The sequence below is a fragment of the Cloeon dipterum genome, chromosome 2 (assembly GCF_949628265.1).
Source record: "Cloeon dipterum chromosome 2, ieCloDipt1.1, whole genome shotgun sequence".
NCBI lineage: Eukaryota > Metazoa > Arthropoda > Insecta > Ephemeroptera > Baetidae > Cloeon > Cloeon dipterum.
In genome coordinates, this window is record NC_088787.1 from 25,765,049 (window position 1) to 25,784,360 (window position 19,312).

Genomic DNA, 19,312 nt, shown 5'->3' on the forward strand with positions numbered 1-19,312 from the left:
TCTGAAAAGATTTTCAGAAATCCAATTGATCTTAAAAATATCCTCAACTGTTTTAATTTCATTAAAGAAAGTCTATAAATAATAATAATTTATATTGTGAGATGAAAAATATGCTTTGATGAACGTGCTAAATTATACACTTCTACATTTACCACAGATTTAAATTAGGCCACACGTGATTAAAAACGAAGCTAACTCAATAAAATTTAATTTCCTTTGCACTCTCGATGTAGGCTGTTGACTCGCTTGTTTGTGCACGCGTTCTGCGCTGCAGATAAACAAGTTTTCAAGAAAAACCTTGTTCCCTCCGTGACCCCAGTGGTGTGATAAACCAGTGCCAAAACCACCTTTTGTAATTGGCCTTTCACCTTTGCACGAGTTGCGCAAGCTTGTCGATGATGCAATCGCTAGCGGTGAGTAATCCCTCGCTTGATCGGAATCAAAGTTTAATATTCCAATCTGGTAAATAAGTCGTAAATAATGCGAGACGGATGTGTACGAGAGATGATAGGATACGCTACTCTTACTTTTTTGCTTTTTGCTCATCTTGTTCGAGCGACAGCTGCCTTTGGCCTTTAAAGTTCTCTCCGGCACGTTTCATGCATAAATATATTTTGTATTTTTACATAATGTACCTATGCACACACTCAAGTTTTTTTCTGATGCTTGCTCTTTTTACATTCAAAGTCACATGTCGGCTCGAGTGCCGATCGCCGAGTGAAAAGGTCAATAGCACACGCACACTTATGCACGTCGCGGGCTGTGTCTGTGTATTAGGACCCTCACTCACTGGCTGGCAGGCGACCTCTTCGCCGACCCTCAACAGTTGATCTCTTTTATCATCTTTTATTCGCAATCCACATGATGAACCGGCAGCCAGCCAGCCAAAAGAGATATTACCGCGCACACAACGCAGCAGCAGCGTGTCTGCTCTGCTCGGGCTGCGTAATAAATGTTTGCATGCACACACCCTTTTCAAAACTCTTGGCCCTCCGGGGTGCCGTAAATTTTTCTTGCGGGCAGCACACCTTTGTCTTCTCCAAATCTGCAGAGAAATGCGTTCTCTGCTCTCCAGCGCCGTTAAAATATACTACGGCTCGCGGCTCCCCCATGCCCCCCGAATGTTCTCTCAGTTATTTTTACCTCAACGCACACGTTTCCGCCGATTTAAACGGCTTAATTTATATTTACATACACGAGCTCACTCTCTCATAAGTGCAGAATGAATTGTATGTACTTTATGTGTAGTTCTCGTTCATTGCATTATACGAACATGTATGCGTTGCGAACGAATGAATATACACGCACGGCTCTAAAATATATGTATATGTACTCTGCATATTTTTATTACGCGAGGAAGGAATAAAAATTCAAATGTGAAAATGCATTCATGTGTGTGAATAATACAAAAAATGCATCCAGCTATCCCTTTTGTCCTTGCGAAGACGATTTTCCAGCTTCTTGAGCCATGCTCTCTGCTTCCTGGGACGAAAAATCCGCAGCGTTGATCAAGGCTGCGCGCTCTGCGTGGAGAAAGGGCGAAGGACGGAAGTAGGGAAAGCTGCTCTCGCAGCCGGCATTTCGCTGTAAACTGTTTTGCAATTAAATTTGGAAGTCCCAATTTATAGAAGGGGCACACATTATGTGATTTGCATTGCGTAATGGCACGCCTGATAAAATTTGCATAGTTATTTCTGATTCGGCAACTGCGGGGAGGAATAAATCAGCCATTAAGGGAGATTAATAATCAATTGATGCTAATGCCTTATGGAAGACTTTCTTCAAAATATAAAAATGGCAGAGTTAACTAGCACAACAATTTCCAGCACGTTTATTGACTAATTGCAAAAAAACTTGAACGTTCGTGAAGTTTCTAATTAAAAAATACAGCTTCATCGTGTTTATTCATCTCTGATTCTCAACTAAATTCATGAATGATGAACTTAAAACAACAAATAAAAGCTATTGAAACTCGCATTCACATTATTCTAAGGAGTTGAAAATAAGAGTAAAGATGTAATAATAATAATTGATGACGCAAAACGCAAACCAAATCAACTTCAATTCTTATTCAGTATGTAAATTGTTTTTAATTGCTTCAAAGTTCGAATATAAATAATCTACACCTCTTGAATTATTTAGATTCGATGAGAATCCATCATTTAGTGCATGCTTATGTTTGCATGATGTTAACTAACATGATCAAAGTTATTGGAAACCTTCACTGCTTGATGAAAAATTGATGTTCAAGAGACAGAAAGATAAATTTAATTTTTTTTAATATAATTATACCGGGAGAAGCAGAAAAATAATCAATCAACGCAACAAAAACCTTTGTTGAGCCTACAGTACTTGCGTTGGGAAGTTTGTTTGCGCAGAGGGATTAATATTCAACAAATGGAACTTGCAGCACGCCAGCCAAAGAGATCAAAACATAAATAATTGTAGCGACTTGTTGTCTCCTGCGTCCAAACTTGCTCAAAGTTTCCGCAACTCAAGCTTTGATCCTCTTCAGCAGATTACAGGACGGATGCCGAGCAGCTGCCACTATAAGAAATTAAGACGACTGACACACAAAAGCAGAAACAGAGTATTCTGCAGAGATTTTTTATATTCGCCCATAAAAAGGCAGACTTTTTTATTATCTTCCTGCCTGCATAAACGGACCTTTTAAGTAAAGAGCAGAATGATTCGCAGAAACGAAACAGGCTAATGAAAAAATGCGCCGCTCCAAGAAGATGATATGGCAGTTTTATTGGAATTCCCTCTCGGTGAAATCGCGGCTCGGTGGCTGGAATGTTCGTTGCCGAGGGAGGCAACATGGCTCACCCCCCCTTCGCCACTGAGTCCTTTGCATTTAAGGGCGAGCCACCCGCCGCCGTCGCCGCAATTTGCCGAAAACAGGCAATCTCTTTGCTCGTGCAAACAGAAGTAGGCAGGAGCAGAGTTCGGCGAGGCTGTTGTGTTGTTGCCGCACGACTGATTTTGAAGTGGGTAGTTAATGAAATGAGGTTTCAATTAAAACTTGCCTGGTGTAAGACACTTATTCAGTGATATTTACAAGGGCGTGGTTTGTGCAGCGGCAACTATTCTCGCTAAAGAGCAGCTTGTGGTTTTGCAGCGGCGGCCGATGAAGAAATTTAATGCGCACCCAGCACGCCGCCGGAGGAGCGGAGGCACAGGCTGAATTTCGTCTTTGAAGATCGGCCCTGAATATTATGCAAATTTCAGCGAGCCACCGAGAAGCGAGCGTGGCTGGATGCCGCAAAAAGGACAAAGGGGAGGCTAGGCAGTTGGCTTTTGTTTTGCGCAAAGGCGAGTAATTACACAAAAAGCCGGCCGGTGGGTGCTCGGACGTATACACCAAACATACTCGAACACTGACTGGAGAGTGCGCACATTACACGGAGATGCGCCGACATGGATTCTCTCACGCTCCGACAACGATTATTATTTGAAACTTAGCAGCCGCTTAACTCTGCATAAATCAAAAGAAATTCCATTCGTAGAAATCAGCCTCGTGGAACGTCGGAGTGAATGCCTGCACGGCTGCACAAGGGGTATGAGCGCACCAGCAAGGGTGCTGATGCTGACTGAGATCCATCCGCAAAATGCAGCATTAATATTCCTCGGATCACACGAGATATCCGCCAGTACTATAATTGATAACTACTTTAGTAGAAACTGACGGATTATTTTGGTGAACAACAACAAAAAATTCTCTGTAACACGTAATTTACGTTATATATTTGCATGTCGCGCCTCTCCATTTCGGAGCTGATGAGAGTAGGGAGGAGAATCTCACTTTTTGCGGTTGCAATAAATGATCTCATGAAACATGTACGTCGTCGGACCGGGGAGCAATAATTACGCGGCTAATTCATCAAATGCGGACTGCATGGCCAGCGGGTAATCATCGGCTTTTATTCTTTCGTCGAACAATTAAACGCTCGAGTGACTCATCAGTAAATCATGTTTGAGTAATTAAAATTCATGCCAACTGGGTCCGAAATAATTGGAATCGCAGGGCGGAATAATTGATAGGTTGGGTCGATTGAAAGGCGCCGGGTTTCAATATTTCCTCTTTATTAGCAACACCATGACGTTATTAAAATACAACAATTGGACAATTGATAAAATCAGACATTTGATCAACCCTTATATTTTGGAGTCTAATTCAGAGAGAAGGTGGCGATTTGGAAGCGGAAATTAAATTTCGACGGACACATAAATCAAGCGTGAAGAGATAGAGAGAGCAAGAGAAAGGGATGTTTGCGAGTATGGCGGGCGAGCGGGGCTATTAGTATTCAGGGTAGTGCGTTGACCGATAGATGCTTTCCGTTTTGAGCAAGTGGATTCCAACCGGAACCAGGGTTTGGCGCCAAAGAGCTGTTCTGGGTGAAAAATGAGAATCGCGGCACAATTTGCAAGTAAGAAGGATTTTAATTCGTTTTAATAGTATATCACATACATTTAAAATTTACCACGACATAGTTTAAAGGTTCAAAAAACAGTTTTGAGATTTATTTATTCTTCTTTGGTGGTGATGGAACGTCCGAAATGTACAATATTATAACTGGTGAACAACAGGGTCTCTTGACAAATGGATGCAAATCAAAGAACTGCGTGACATTTTCTCATGACGTATTTAAATTCGTACTGCTCATGAGCATAGCGATCGTGACACCCAGAGCGATCCTGACAACTTTAAGTATAATATATATTGAAATTTCTGATGTCGCTGTCGATGCTCAAAGATTACACAGAACGTGACAGATCGGCCACACATGACAATTCAAAATAACACATCAGGGTTCACTGTGGCTCGACTCCCTGGCATTAAATTCGGCCGAGCTGGTTAACCAATGCGCACCTGAAACTTTTCATTTCATTAGTCACCTGCTCTCAGGCCGATCCGAAGCTCTCTGGCTCCGCCAAACCGTGGTCGACTCTAATGTAGTTGAATAAGACCGCGCGCGCACATTATTAAGAGGTTAGAGTGCATTATTCCGTTGCCGGTGGCATTCCTCCGTGGTTTCGAATTAATCGTTAACTTTGGCGTCGGTCGGGCAAAATGAGTAGAGAGACAGAAGCAACAAAGATTCCCCAAGTGGATTCACATGTAGGCTGGATATTTCAGCGGAAGGGTGGGGTGTACATACGTAAATGATTGGTAGACAAAAACACAGGATCGCGCTCGAATGCAAATTTCACATGACAGAAAGTTGGTTGTAGAGCGTGACAGATGCTGTAAATAAATAATGAGAAAACGCTGGAGCTGCCTTCGGTGCCTCCTCGCGTCGGAGGGAACACAGACGTACGTGTATCCTCGCGAAAATTCACAATGAAGCAGGTTGCACAAGAAATGTGCGTCGCTTTGCTCACTGTTCTCCAGCGCACCGACAGGGCAAAGAAAATTCCCGCGACACGCGAGGGCACACGCGAAACAGCCAGCGGCAATCTTGCATCGAGATTATTTCGTTTGCTTTGTCGCGTGTGTGAGGAGATGTTACGTTAAATTTCGGCATAGGATTATATTATTCAGTTATGTATTTTTATACACTGAGGAAAGAATGTTGTTTTTACTCTTTTGGTCTATTACATTGCACTTTGAATTATTTTTAACGTCACTATATTGATTATTCCTTGAAGTATTTTTCGTGATTTTTCTTTTTTTTTATTTACAATTTTACCGGTTTAGTTGTTGAAGTTGCATTTTCTCTCTCGCGCTAGCAGAATTCGACAGCGTCGCCGCGCCGGAGTGAGTCAGGGCCGGCGGCGGCGACTCAAGAGTCTCGAGTTTCTTGCCACGCACTGTAGTATATATATCCACGTATTCTCACGCACAGCTTCCAACATAACGAACTGTTCTCTCGCAGCACTCACAGAAATCACACAGTATGACATAAAAAATATAAAATCAGCATTTTCAATAGAACAATATCGCTGCACGGCGAGGTGTGGCGGACGAAGGGAAAAATGAGACGCTGCATGCCCCGGCCGAGTGCATATAAGCACACAGCAGGTGCAGCGACCTCGATTTGCAGAATGCATGTATGCACACACGTCTCGAGCTGCTGGCTGCCAAGGTTGCCTGCAGCATCAGGGGGTGAATCGACTGCGGTGTGAATCGCAAAAGGAACGTGCAAAGTGTGCGAAATGGGAAAACGGGTATGAATAAACTGACTCAATTTGCTAGCGGTGAAAAAAGGGAAGGCTGCTGGTTGACATGATTTCCTTCCTGCACTTGTTATGCGCGCATGTATAGGTAGTGATGTGTGTGTGTGTGTGTGTGTGCCAAAGCTACCTCCACAGATGGCAAAGGCAGTTGATAAAATAGGGCTCTCGGCATCGGCTTTTAAAGTCTCGCAGAGGGTCTGGCGCGGAAACCTTTTCAAGCTAGCACCATGATATTTTTAATCGATTTCCACTCAGACCTCGAGGACCTTAGTTTTGAGAGGTGCCGTCGTCGCCTTCAAAGCCAATTATCAGCAGAGATTTAAACCAAAATCTGACGAAATAATTAAATGAAAAAAGCTCACTCTGTGGCTTTACTTTGTGTGCATTCATCTCGCACATGTTCGTACCGCACAACAGCTGTTTTCGGTTCCTCATTGTCAGGAATTACTGCAAAAGAAAAATCCAGGCCCACAGAATTAACCCCGGCCGTTGAGAACAACCAACTGAACTCGTTGCTGAACTCAATCAGAAGGAAAGATGAAATGATACGTGTGAAACCCGTCTCTTCCCTCCCTGCGAAAGAACTTCCTCTTGAAAAATCAGCAAGCTCTAAATTCCATCCTTTACTGGGGATTCTGGTTTTTAAAACAGTAAAAACCAAGAAGGAAAAATTATATGTGCTATAAAATGAAATTAACATCCCGATTGCACCACACCGCGGTTGCAACCAATTGCGCCCTTCGCGCTCCGCTAACACCATTCGCCGTGCGAGAATATATATCCGATAGCGCATCTCTAAAATCTATACATCGTACCTTTCGTGTTGCTTGTGTGTGATTGTGTATGTGTATAGTAATTACATATTCGCCGAATGATGAATCTGACGAGAGAAACGATTCTTACAAAATGGCAACATGGACAGTCGTAAAATCTTCGCGGTCACTCGCAGCAGCCTCATTCGTACCGTGTGTACACCAACAAATCGCATTGTCTCTGTTGCTTAACTGGATTTCCATTCATTTACACACAGACATGCATGAATACAAGTTTTCTTGTTTGCTCGTTGATTGTGCTGAGGATTCCTTTTGTGATTCTCGGTGTGTGTGAGTGAGTGAGTGTGTGTGTTCCCCGATGGCCTCTCGCAGAATAAATTTCATTCACAGTTGGGCTGTCGCGCAGGGAGTTACGGGGGGGGGGGGGGGGGGCAAACGACGGGACAGACTAGATTTTACACTCTTGCATCGAGAGCTTGCCAATCGCTGGGGGCGGGTGGAGGGTACTGGGGGATGAGTTTTATCGTTCGTTAGTTAAACATCAGTCCGCTCGATTGATGACGGGGGTCGAATCCTCAGGCAGGCCGTTCAATGAGTGCAGCAGCAGCAGCAGCTGAGCCGAGGCGGGCGCCGCCAATTATGTGCCCGCCCAGCCCAATAGGTGTCCGGCCACCCCGAGCGCCAGCAGGGTTGCCAGGGCGGCCCTGGGGGTTGAACAGCAGGCGAATAGCACCAGTCCTGCCGACAGGTGGCTCCACGAGCACGGCGCGGCACTGTTCTTGCCCCGCTGCATCGCTGCCGGGTGCTCGCCTGCAAAAAGTCACACAAAAACGAACGCTGCGTTAGTTACTCGTCACAAATGTCTATCCGCCTCATGAATTTCATATTATTATCGGCGCCTGCTGTATATAAATTCTTATTACGCGCGAGCACCGCCGGCTTTGTGCGTGTGTATGTGTGCCACGCCACGCGCCACGCTGGTGCTGCTGGACGGAGTGTAATGAAAATCAAGGTGATTTATGGTCGCGCGCAATTCGCCGAGTCTTTCTCACACCCGAATTCCCTACGTGTGGAAATGTCAAAATGCGGCTGAGCGCTGCGATAAATCGTTTAAAAGAGAATTAACTGTGAATTATGAAATTTTAGCTCAAGTTGTGCACCAAGGCAACAAACTATATATAATATACGAATATAAAGCGAGCAATTCCAACAACCTGCAATGCTTATATGCTTTTAAACGTGCCAGGTGCGTTTGAAACACAATTGCAAAATCTGCAGAACCTGACAGCATCTGAATACTCAGTTTTATGGCAAACACAGCTACCATAAAACGCAATGTGTGTTAAATATTTTGTATAGTACATTTAGAATTACGTAAGAATCTTCCGAAATTTCTCAATTTTCTATTTATAAATATTTAAGTATTACGATTTCGGGCTGGCTTCATTGTTTTTTTAAATAAATCTGACAAAGACTCATTAGTGTGTGTTACTTAAATTTTCAGTCCACAAAATTGCCTCTTGGAAAAAAGTTATTATTTTTGTTTAACTTTTAAATTAGTTAGTCCCTGCAAGTAAAAATACGAAATTTAATTTTAAATTAGTTAAAATTGTCTAGGTGTTAACTATTTTATTTTATTTAGTGGTTGCCAGTTGCACGTTTAAATTGGTTCTCACTGGTCACATCCAAGATTTCGTCAAAATGTCGTTAGCTTCAAGCTCTATTTTTGCCTTCTGTTAGAGTGTCAATTCATGTAGTCAAAATTATTTCTCAATTTTGTCGAAATCTCGCGTCTTTACCAGTTATTCATTTGCTCGTTTCAAAGCGCCGTACTCCAGCCCACGCCATCCTTGTATGTCGATTTTAACATGGTGCGCCCATTATTAGTTAAAATATACAAAATAATTATTTTCTGGTAATTATATATTTACTCAGAGTTTATATTTATGATGTTTATCTAATCATGAATATTGAATTACATTTACAGCATTCAAAATCAAATAAAGTCGTCAGTCTCAGCAAAATCATCACGATATCTCTCCACTATATTGAAATAAACTGTCATTATATGAAATAAATTTTAAACCTAATATCTAAAATACAAGATCTTTAAAAAGAGCGGAATTAGTGCTGTGACGCTGAAGATAGCAAAAATGAATTGACTCAGAAGCACCGAGTTTTGAATTTTTAAATGAATATTTTTAGGGTTCTCTTTACTGAAGCGTTCTTAAAGCCATTTTATATTTTTTACTTTCTACGTCAGTATTCCAAAATGCAGAAAATTAACAGAAGCAAGATTGTACTTGGTTTCAATATTTAAGCTAAACACCTCTCCGGCGAGTTCTAAATCACAAAGATGAAAAAGCATCTTGCCTAAAAATTTCCGGTCCACGCGCGAACAATATTAATAAGCGGCATTGTTTGTCTATTTCCCTTAAACACACAACAGGCACCACGAGGGGGCACATTGCGCGCAAATTATTCGAGAGGTCATTTGCAGCACCGGCATTGTTCACTCGCTAGAGTTGTTTTAACGGGGGCGAAGGGTTGAAACTATCATTTTGGCATCTACACACTCAACTCGACCCTTGCGCGGCCCACGCAGAGGTATGTTTACCATCCATTACACACTCTCTCGCTTTCACTCTTGGATTTTGCAAGAAACCGACGCACCAGCAGCGCAGACCCTCGAAAATGTTTGGCCCGATTCGCCCTGTCACTCTCCAAGGAGTGCGAGGATGCCGCAGGCCCGCAAAATAGCGTTTTAAGTTGGGCACTGAAGCACGTGCAGCCTTTCTCTGGCAGAAATTTGCAACTCACAAACTTCTTCGCTCGCCGGAAGTAATATTTTCACGACTTGCTGCGTGACATTGCGGTGCACTTGACCCTTTCCTCCATTTTGGAAAAAAAATATTGAAGGGAAAATTGTGGAGAGAGGAACTTTTTTAATAAAGGGACGTCGCTTGAATAAACAAATGAAGTGACGATTAATACCATTTAGTTATTATTTCAACGGGTAAATTAAAAAATATGGTTTAAGAGGGTTGATCAAAATTCCAAAAAAATATTAAGAGTAAATGAGGGGAAATATAAAGGTGACAGGCCTTAGACAAGAAAAAATTTGACAGTTCAAGTGTCGAGTTATCTGGGCGTTTGGAAATATTGGGAAATCACTCCTGAAAATAATTCTTCTTCAAATCATCAGCCTGTTAGCTCAGTCCAAATGATGAAGCCTGGAATTGAATGAAATCTAGGCCCAGGACAATATAATGTTAACGAAAATATCAAATTTTGACCAGGACGATCAAGTCGGCTCTAATTAAAAATTGAAGGTTATTTGCTGATAGGAAATGTGCATCACAGACAACTCGATAATTTTTCCATCAAATTTATACACTTTCATCTTCTGTCACTTCATCCTTGAGGAAAATCTCCTTTTAAAAATATATTTTTAAATAATGAAAATTTTAGAAAAAAAGTGAATGTTTCTATATTCTATTGTAATTCATCTCTGTAGATCGCCACAATACACTAATATTTTGAGGGCAGAAATTTTCTCCGAGCTTTCGTAAAACGAAAGTCTGTTTTCAAAAGATTTACTAATTTCGCGGATTATAACTGGAAGTGCAAAACCACTCAAATCCGCTTGCTTTCCCTCGAGTTTTGGCCTGCCCGTGAGTGATAAAATGCTTTCGCTGTACACTTACACGTCTGTCAAATAAACTAGAAACGTGGGATTATACGCGAAAGGCCCTTAAAACGTTTTCAACCGAAATGTCTGGGCGTAAGCAACACGTAGTGTTTTGCACATATACCTGCGTGAGCACAATGTCCGTGTGCGACGATAAATTTTAGGCCAAACATTATTATTTAGTTAGCTGCCCATCAAGCTCATTAACTATTCAAACAAACTATTTGTTCCACCATTTGCGGTCGTAACATTAGAGGCTTGCTGAAAAGGTTTACGCTAATTTTGCCAGTTTTATGCAACACATTGTGCCACTAAACTAGTGTGTGCGTTTCCGATCCGGAGCGTTTTCAGCCGGCTAAATCCCCCGTCGGGCTAGCAGAGGTAAAATTTTATCGGTCGCTACTAATGGAACGACGTGGAGTTATTGTTATGTACTCGCCGGCGAATTCCTTCTCCATAAACTACGCTCTCCTCTCTCTTGGCGGCTTTGTGCGCATTTTAAATTAAAAGCGGCTGCCTCGCTCGGGCGCGATACACTCTGCTCCTGTGCTGTGTGAGCGAGTGAGCACAAAGAAAAAGCAGGCAACTCGTGCGCACGCCGTGGTGCCATCTCGTAATTCGAAATAAAAATTCAGTTCATGTCTCTGGGTCTAGGAATTCATTATTTCGCACGCCGCGCTTCCTTCCTAGGCATTATAAAAGACTTGTGACCCGTTTCTCCAGCCCAGATCTAGGTGATTATAAAATTCACAGGAAATAACCGCTTTACGTGCGCGCGTGTAAATTCAAAGGCGAGACAAACAACAACGTATTGCAACGCGGACGCTGCTGCACTAGTATTTCTAATTGCAACCTGCCCCGGGGAATGTAAGCAGGCACGTGGAGAAACTATTGCTTCAGCTGGTGCATCCACTGATAAACGCAGTGCTCGACTTGATTGCTCAAGCTTATCGCAAATTCTGGTTGGCTAAATGTCGCTGCAGCACAGAAAGAAATGACACCCCGTCTCTTTTTTTACGGAAAATATGATTTTCGATTGAAGAGGAACATTGATTAAAAACAGAAAAATTGCAATTTCATACCCAATGCCTCATGCTGGAGTTTTGCAAATCGATTACGATGTAATGTTTGTCGGATTGTAGCAATTATAAATTTTGACTAGCTCTTTGACCAACAGCCGATATTATCATGAAAAATTGAACATTTAAAAATTAAAAAATTATCATTAAAAGTTTATTTATTTTATAGGGAAGTTCTTTTACGCAACACAAACCATGTCTGGAGAAATTTTCATCAATTAGTTAGCAAAAATAGAAAATCGAAATCAAAATGCGCGTTTTATCGATCAAAGAATTTTGCGATTAGAACTTTACCCTTTTGGAAGCTTTGACGACAATGGCGAAGGTGTCAAATTTATATTTCAACTACTTCACCTGTAGCACCGTCCAGCGTTATCTGATTTCAAACTAAAAGCGTTTGACTGAGTGAGCAAAAAGGCCATTTCGGCAGTTACCATTAAGCAGAGAAAAACAACCGCGATAGGCAACCTGCATGGCATCTCTGCCAAACTAGTTGCCTGTCTCTCTTTTTCTGCTCTGAAACTCCAGACCGAATGGATATAGGTCTTTTGGAAGTTCAAACGAATAAAGCTATCCCAGGCCGTGAAATAAATTGATTTGAGCTCTTACACAAACAGATTGCAATTGCTTTCCCACCCAAAAGAGCTCACTTCGAAACCGACAAAACCGCGACAGGACGAGCGTAACCAGATAATCTGCAAAAATGACAAAATGACGGTGTGGCTGGATTTTAATCGTGCCTGTCCCTCTGAGAATCGATTCTGCGAGCGAGGAGAGAAGAGCTACGCCAAAAATCGTCCCGCTCGCTCCGTCCAGCTAAATTGGCTCGTTTCCTGTGGCCCTTTTTGCCGACTGCCTCACTCGCTTTCACTTTCACTCCGGCGTAATTACGCCCGAAACTTTTCGGATCGTGCGTGCGGCCACTTAATTGGAACTGCGGCGCTCATTTCGCTATCAGAAACGCTCGGGCCGCGTGTGACTTTGGCTTCCAGTAATTGTCTTAATTGAAGTTAAAAAACCGCTTTTTCACCGTCAGCAGTTTGCTTTTTAAAGTGACCTGGTTTGCATTCTCTCGTGCGCACAGCAACACGGACGATGGAAAAGGCAGACGATTCCCACCGATAATCGCGCAGAGAAATCTGGAGAACAAAACGAACGTGACTTGACTTTTTGCCAGGGCGTAATTATTCTATTTACCCGGCCTGGAAAATGAATACGTGACGCACCGGCTCCACATCTCTGGGCGCGAGGCCTTATTTTATTAACGTCTTCGAGACGCTCGCGGGCCGCCGGGAGTTACCGACGAAATTATTTCAGCTTTGTGTCTGCCACTGTCATGTTTAGACACGATGAGCAGGGAAAAGAAGAAGTTTGTCGGCACGAGCGCTCGCGTCGCGTCGTGAGGATAAATATAAAAAGGGAGGCGGCCTTTTTCTCCCTCTCGTCAGCACTCGCCGGCCGCTAGCTGTTGTACACGTAGGGATTCCAATTAACAAGCCTTATCCCTTAACCCTTTACATCAAAGTTTGCCTCGCTCTGTGACTTTAATTGCTCCTTAAAGCTGCCGTCACCGCCATCAACGAGAGCAACGACGACAAGCAACTTCTATTAATGTTACCTCACACTTGTTTACAAGATATTATAATTATGGTTCACGGAGAATCTTGCATTGCGTAACTAAGTTGAAGCAAATAAATGAAAAAGTTGCCTTGCGGATATAACGAGGCAAAATGCTAATTAGCACAGAGCTAGACATTTATTCTTAGAACTCTGGAGTTTTCACAGGTTTTAAATAAGGGTTTATGCTGTTTTACTAATTTAATTGAATATCATTACGCTCTGGAGGTTAAAAATATACACCGTATATCGGGTCTATTTTAGAGTCTCTTTTCTAAAAAAATAAATGTAAAATACGTTAGTTAGCAAAAATTTAAACAAGTTATCGCGTTATAGTTGCCAAATAATATTAAGATCCTCATGATTGAACAAAATCCGATTTAAAATAAATTTGCTCTTTAAAAAAATAGCCCGTGGTCTTAATTTAGATCATTGCACGAATTAAATTAATGCACAAATAATTGTAAAACGTAACATACAAAGAGTTTCCTTTCTAGATAAAAGCACCAGAAATGTGACGAGCAGGGATCAGCAAGTAATGGAGAGATAACGCACGGAAAAGTGGGCGAAGTCAACAGTGTGTGTAGCGCGAGAAGAAGCGTGCACAATGAAACTTTACCGTTCAACACGTGTAGCAGCACGCTGGCCGAGTCGAGGTTGGATGGGGCGCAGGTGTAGTTGCCCGAGTCCTCGCGGCGGCCACTGTAGATGATGAGGGTGCCGATGGTGGTGTCCTTGTCGACCCTCTCCACCTTGATCTCCTTTTGTGTCTTGTCGTAATTGAGAACTCTCTCGTTGTCGTGGTACCAAAAGATGTAGGCTGGCTCTTCAAGACTCTGCGTGATGACACATTTGAGATTCACCGTGCTGCCCGTTTTCACGTAGATGTCCGTCTCGCCCATGATCTCGATCCGAGGCACTGCAACAGTAAGGAGGGCACGTTTGGTTAGTAAGGCGTGAGTCGCTCTTGCCGTCTGGGCGTGTTTGAACAGGCCGACTAGAGCAGATTTAATTAATTAAGACGTTGCTTCTCACTCTGCTCGATGGCATTATCATCTTTTCACACGGATTGTGCAATTCAAAGAGCTAATAATGTTTCTCCCTGATTGCACAAAATTAGCTCAATACGGATGAGAAAGATTTTTACTATCACTTAATGATTGAGCTAGCAGGAATTTGATGAGATTTTAGTTTCATTAGATGAGGAGGGAAATTTAGAAGGTCGATCCCCACCAAGAAATTGGACAGGTTGGGCCGAGTCAGACGAGTCGAGTCAAGTTGGACCAGTTGTGGACGGTTCCAATCCGGTAATAAAACTCGCGTACTTGTCCTGTCCTTCATAAGGACGAGTCAAGTCGAGACGAGTGTAGGACATTTGAAAACATTGATGGTTTTAATTCAAGATTTTTGTAATTTGAGGGTGGCAAAGTGGTCCTTTTGAATAGTAGTTTAAATTTCAACTATTGAAAAGGTGGATATCCTTAAACTTAAAAGTGGTTGGGACGAACGCGTCGAGTCGAGTCAAGTCCAGTTTAGGACATTTTGAGCGATACCACTTTGGGACGAGTCAAGTCGAGACCAGTTTTAGACATTTCAAAAAAATTAATGGTTTTAATTCAAGATTTTTTAATTTGAGGGTGGCAAAGTGGTCCTTTTGAGTAGTAGTTTAAATTTCAACTATTGAAAAGGTGGATATCCTTAAACTTAAAAGTGGTTGGGACGAACGCGTCGAGTCGAGTCAAGTCCAGTTTAGGACATTTTGAGCGATACCACTTCGGGACGAGTCAAGTCGAGACCAGTTTCAGACATTTCAAAAATTTAGTGGTTTAAAATTTAAAATTTTAAAATCTGAGGGTAACAATGTGGTCCTTATTATTTTTACTTTAAATACTGCGTTTGACATTGAAATATGAATTATATTTTGGTAACTTTCCCTTGTTTTCAAACTGGTTCATATATTTTATAACTTTATTGACGAAAGGACAAATCCCTTTATTGACAATAATCGACATATTTTAAACTACCAAGCTTTAAAGATGAATGGTTGTGAATTTCCCCGGAAAATCCATTAACCCTTTAATCGATTTTCAGCAGTTCGGTACGCGGACGGCGGTCGCGCGGGCGCCGTTTTGCGACCTCCTGCGTCGAGCGCCGACCCTCGCAACCATCCGCGACCCCTCGGGGGTTGTTTACATGTGCGCCAGGATGCTTGCGAAGGTAATCAGCGCCGCACCGTAGCGTCGTGCGACGCGCACGCGGTGCCCGAAGTGGCGTGCGCGCGTCGTTATAGTGCGGCACTTGTTAAAATTTTGAACCGTGTGCCGCGGTCGCGCGCACGCACTTTCGTGACCTCCTGCGTCGAGCGCCGACCCTCGCAACCACCCGCGACACCTTGAGGGTTATTAACATGTGTGCCAGGATGCTTGCGGAGGTAATCAGCGCCGCACCGTAGCGTCGTGCGACGCGCACGCGGTGCCCGAAGTGGCGTGCGCTCGTCGTTATAGTGCGGCACTTGAAAAAATTTCGATCCGTGTGCCGCGGTCGCGCGCACGCACTTTCTCGGCCTCGTGCGTCGAGCGCCGACCCTCTCATCCCCCCGCCACCCCATAGGGGTAGTTCACCAGAGTACCCAGATGATTGCGGACGCGGTCGGCGCCGCACCGAAGCGTCGTGCGACACTCACGCGGCGCCCGAAGTGGCGAGCGCGCGTCGCATCGGTGAGGCACAAACAATTTCGAGCCGTGTGCCGCGGTCGCGCGCACGCACTTTCGCGACCTCCTGCGTCGAGCGTCGACCCTTGCAACCACCCGCGACCCCTCGGGGGTGGTTCACATGTGTGCCAGGATGATTGCGGACGCGGTCGGCGCCGCACCGAAGCGTCGTGCGACGCGCACGCGGTGCCCGAAGTGGCGTGCGCGCGTCGTTATAGTGCGGCACTTAATAAATTTCGAGCTGCATCTTCGCATTGGGCCCATGGCAAAAGGTCGTCTCACGCGGTTATTGTTATTAAATTTTCAAAATAAATTCACGCATGGAACCTTCAGTAATTTTAGATCTAACAATATCGTGCTCGCAAATAATATTCCTTGATTAATTCCATGAATTTAATTAAGAGCTATTGAAACCAAACAAATTGTTTACTATACAACTAAAAACCTTTTTTGCTTTTTAAAGACGCCCCAGAATTAAACGGTATAGAATTAATTCCAACAAATTCAATTTAATATCATAATTACTTATAACAAAATATAAATTGTTTAGTCCTATTTTATCCTATCGAGAAACGGGCCAATTTGTAAAAGGTCTGGTTATAAAGGACAAAAAGGGGCTATAAATAGGATTTTTAGGAATTTTCAGCCTGCTCGCGGTTGCGGCGGCTGCACACCATGCACAAGCATGCACGTGCTTGCATGGTATGCCTGCAGTGTGCTGCTGCCTGCCTCTGTTATGGAGCGGGGGAGAGGGCGGCAGGCAGCAACCCAACGGCCAACGGCAGGACTGGCGAAGAATTCCTTCATCGCCTTACGCGTCAACGGCCGTTCGACCGTTCAAAGTTTAATCAATTAGTAATGGACAACGGACGCCGCAACTCGAGAGGACAGTGGACAAAGTCAAGGATAAGGACAAACGCCAAACGGACGTCCCGTGGTTCGAACGGATTGTCTGGATCCTGCGATCAATTGGGTAAGTGTTGTTCATGTTTGTTAATTATCTATCTACATAAAATAGATTATCGTCAAAAGAAATCCAACAAGATTATGCGCTATTGCTTATGAAAGAATAATTTTATTACAGTTTCCGCCGCGTTGCACACATTATTATCTATGTAGCCCGTTCTAATGAGAATCCCATTAATATGATTACATAATATAAAAATATGGCTGGCGAAAACTGTGCAAGTCGCAGCGAAAAGTGTATGTACGTCTTCCACATCCTTTTAGCCCTTATAGTATATTATGCTGACGAGAATTTTTTGTATGTAGTACATTCTTAAATAATTATATTGCACAGTTATTATTATTTGCTCGCGTTTACGTACACAATGTATGTATGTATGGCAAAGTTACAGTTTCTGCCGGGTTCCAAATCTCGCCAGTTCTTATGAAAATCCAATTAGATATTATACATAATATAATTAGGAGTGACGAAAACTGTAACTCGGCGGTTGGAAACTAATTTTTCCATACATACAAAACCTTTTTCTGATTTCACACTCACTCCTTCATACATATTCATAAAATAAAAATTTAATGATCGATTGTTGTTTGTTGTATCATGCAACTTCATTAAATAAAATGAAAATTGAACAGGGTTGCATTTTGCATTTGCTTACCACCTTTAATTTGAGTTTTTTTTCAGGAATGTAAAATTGCAGTCAAAATGTATGCTCCTCCAATTCTTTGTAATTGCTCACATTCTCTATTACGAATTGACACCATTTTAAATAAATGTTTTCCAGTTAAACTCAACCCTATTGATTTATTTATCGATACTTTTCCATTTTTCAGTTGTCTAATAACCATGATGATGAGGAGCAGCAACCTGTTGCGGTAGCTGGACACTTAGGAATTGTGCTTGGCCTTCAGGAAGCTGACCAAATCGCTCAAAACCAGACGCACAGAATATCTCAACGTAATCAACAAGGTGATCACCCTCATCCCTCATCAAAGACTAAGCTTCAAGAAGTGAAGTGAGTGCGACGCTGATGTGAGTTCCAATTAGAGCGTTCATCGTATGTATTTGGGAAATATTCGGTTCCCCGGGAATTCCCGGGAAATTAATTTAATCAATGCCATTGGAAGAACTTTACATAAGGAATTTAAGGTGTTATTAGGAGGACCATTTAAGCCTGGGTTAACATTACTATTTGTAATTTTATTTTTATATAATGTAGTGTTAAATAATTTTTGAGATTTCCTTCTATTTTCACAAGTACTAGTCTTTTAAGTTTTACCTGAAGTCTATATCTTTACCTTCATGATTGATAAGCTTTAATATTTTATGGCTGAATGAATAATACTCAACATATATTCCTCCATTTCGTGCCTCAGGGCACTTTGGGAGTGCTTATACCATTTATGGTTTGTATTGAAACAATAATTAGTAATGTAATTCGACCAGGAACCTTGGCTGTTCAGTTTTCTGCTAATATAATTGCAGGCCATTTTTATTGATAATTTAAATCCGTAACACAGGTCTTATAAGTTTAATAGTATCTCTTTTGATTTTGGGTCAAATTTGTTTATTCGGGAAATTCGGATCTCGAGCTGAAGTATAAGCGGTTATATGAGAACCGGGCCGGGCTCAGGTATTTTTTTCGGGACAGGAATCCCGATGAGCAGCTTCAGGGCCTAAGCAAAGCCGCCATGGTTATTAGGGCTATACAATCACAAACATATCCATGAATATATGCGGGTTCGATCTCCAAATTTTGGATGTCGATTTGAGGGGATTTTTTGGCATTGAAATTTTAAGGTGACACTTATGTTTGCGTAAAAGTGTTTGTTAAATAGGTCGAGAAATTCCAGGTTTGGAACTCAGGAATGGGGGACGCAGTCTAAGAGTTACAGTCCACCTTTCATTCACAGATTACTCTATTTTCGGGGATTTTAGAAATAACGAATAAATAGGGAACCGAGCTTCAAACCTGGAATTTCACCATCTTTATAAACAATCAGTTTTTTCCAATTTATTAAGCAACTATAAGTGGCATGAAAAATTCCCCCGCCAATAAATAAACAATCAAATTGTCTTGCTTCCCTCCCCTGGTGCATGTTATCAATTTTAGCCATCTGCAGGCAGTTTCAAGAGAATTTTGAAATTTGGACGGGATTTTCGGCGTGGAAATTTTTTCTTGCCACTTACAGTTGCTTAATAAATTGGAAAAAAAACCTGATTGTTTATAAAGATGGTGAAATTTCAGGTTTGATGCTCGGGAATCCCTGTTTATTCGTTATTTAAAAATCCCCGGA

General features: G+C 42.4%; 1 protein-coding gene across 1 annotated transcript in view; it reads right to left on the minus strand.

Annotated features, from left to right (window-relative positions):
- Positions 1–4,069: 4,069 nt before the first annotated feature.
- The window catches only part of LOC135937751 (hemicentin-2-like), a 170,268-nt gene continuing 155,025 nt past the window's right edge, over positions 4,070–19,312 (minus strand). Inside the window, exons 4-5 of the mRNA XM_065480963.1 lie at positions 13,960–14,259; positions 4,070–7,763 (exon numbers count right to left, since the gene is read on the minus strand). Of these exons, the coding sequence (XP_065337035.1) occupies positions 7,591–7,763; positions 13,960–14,259 (473 nt within the window). The 3' untranslated portion in view covers positions 4,070–7,590. The remainder of the gene's footprint in view (positions 7,764–13,959; positions 14,260–19,312) is intronic.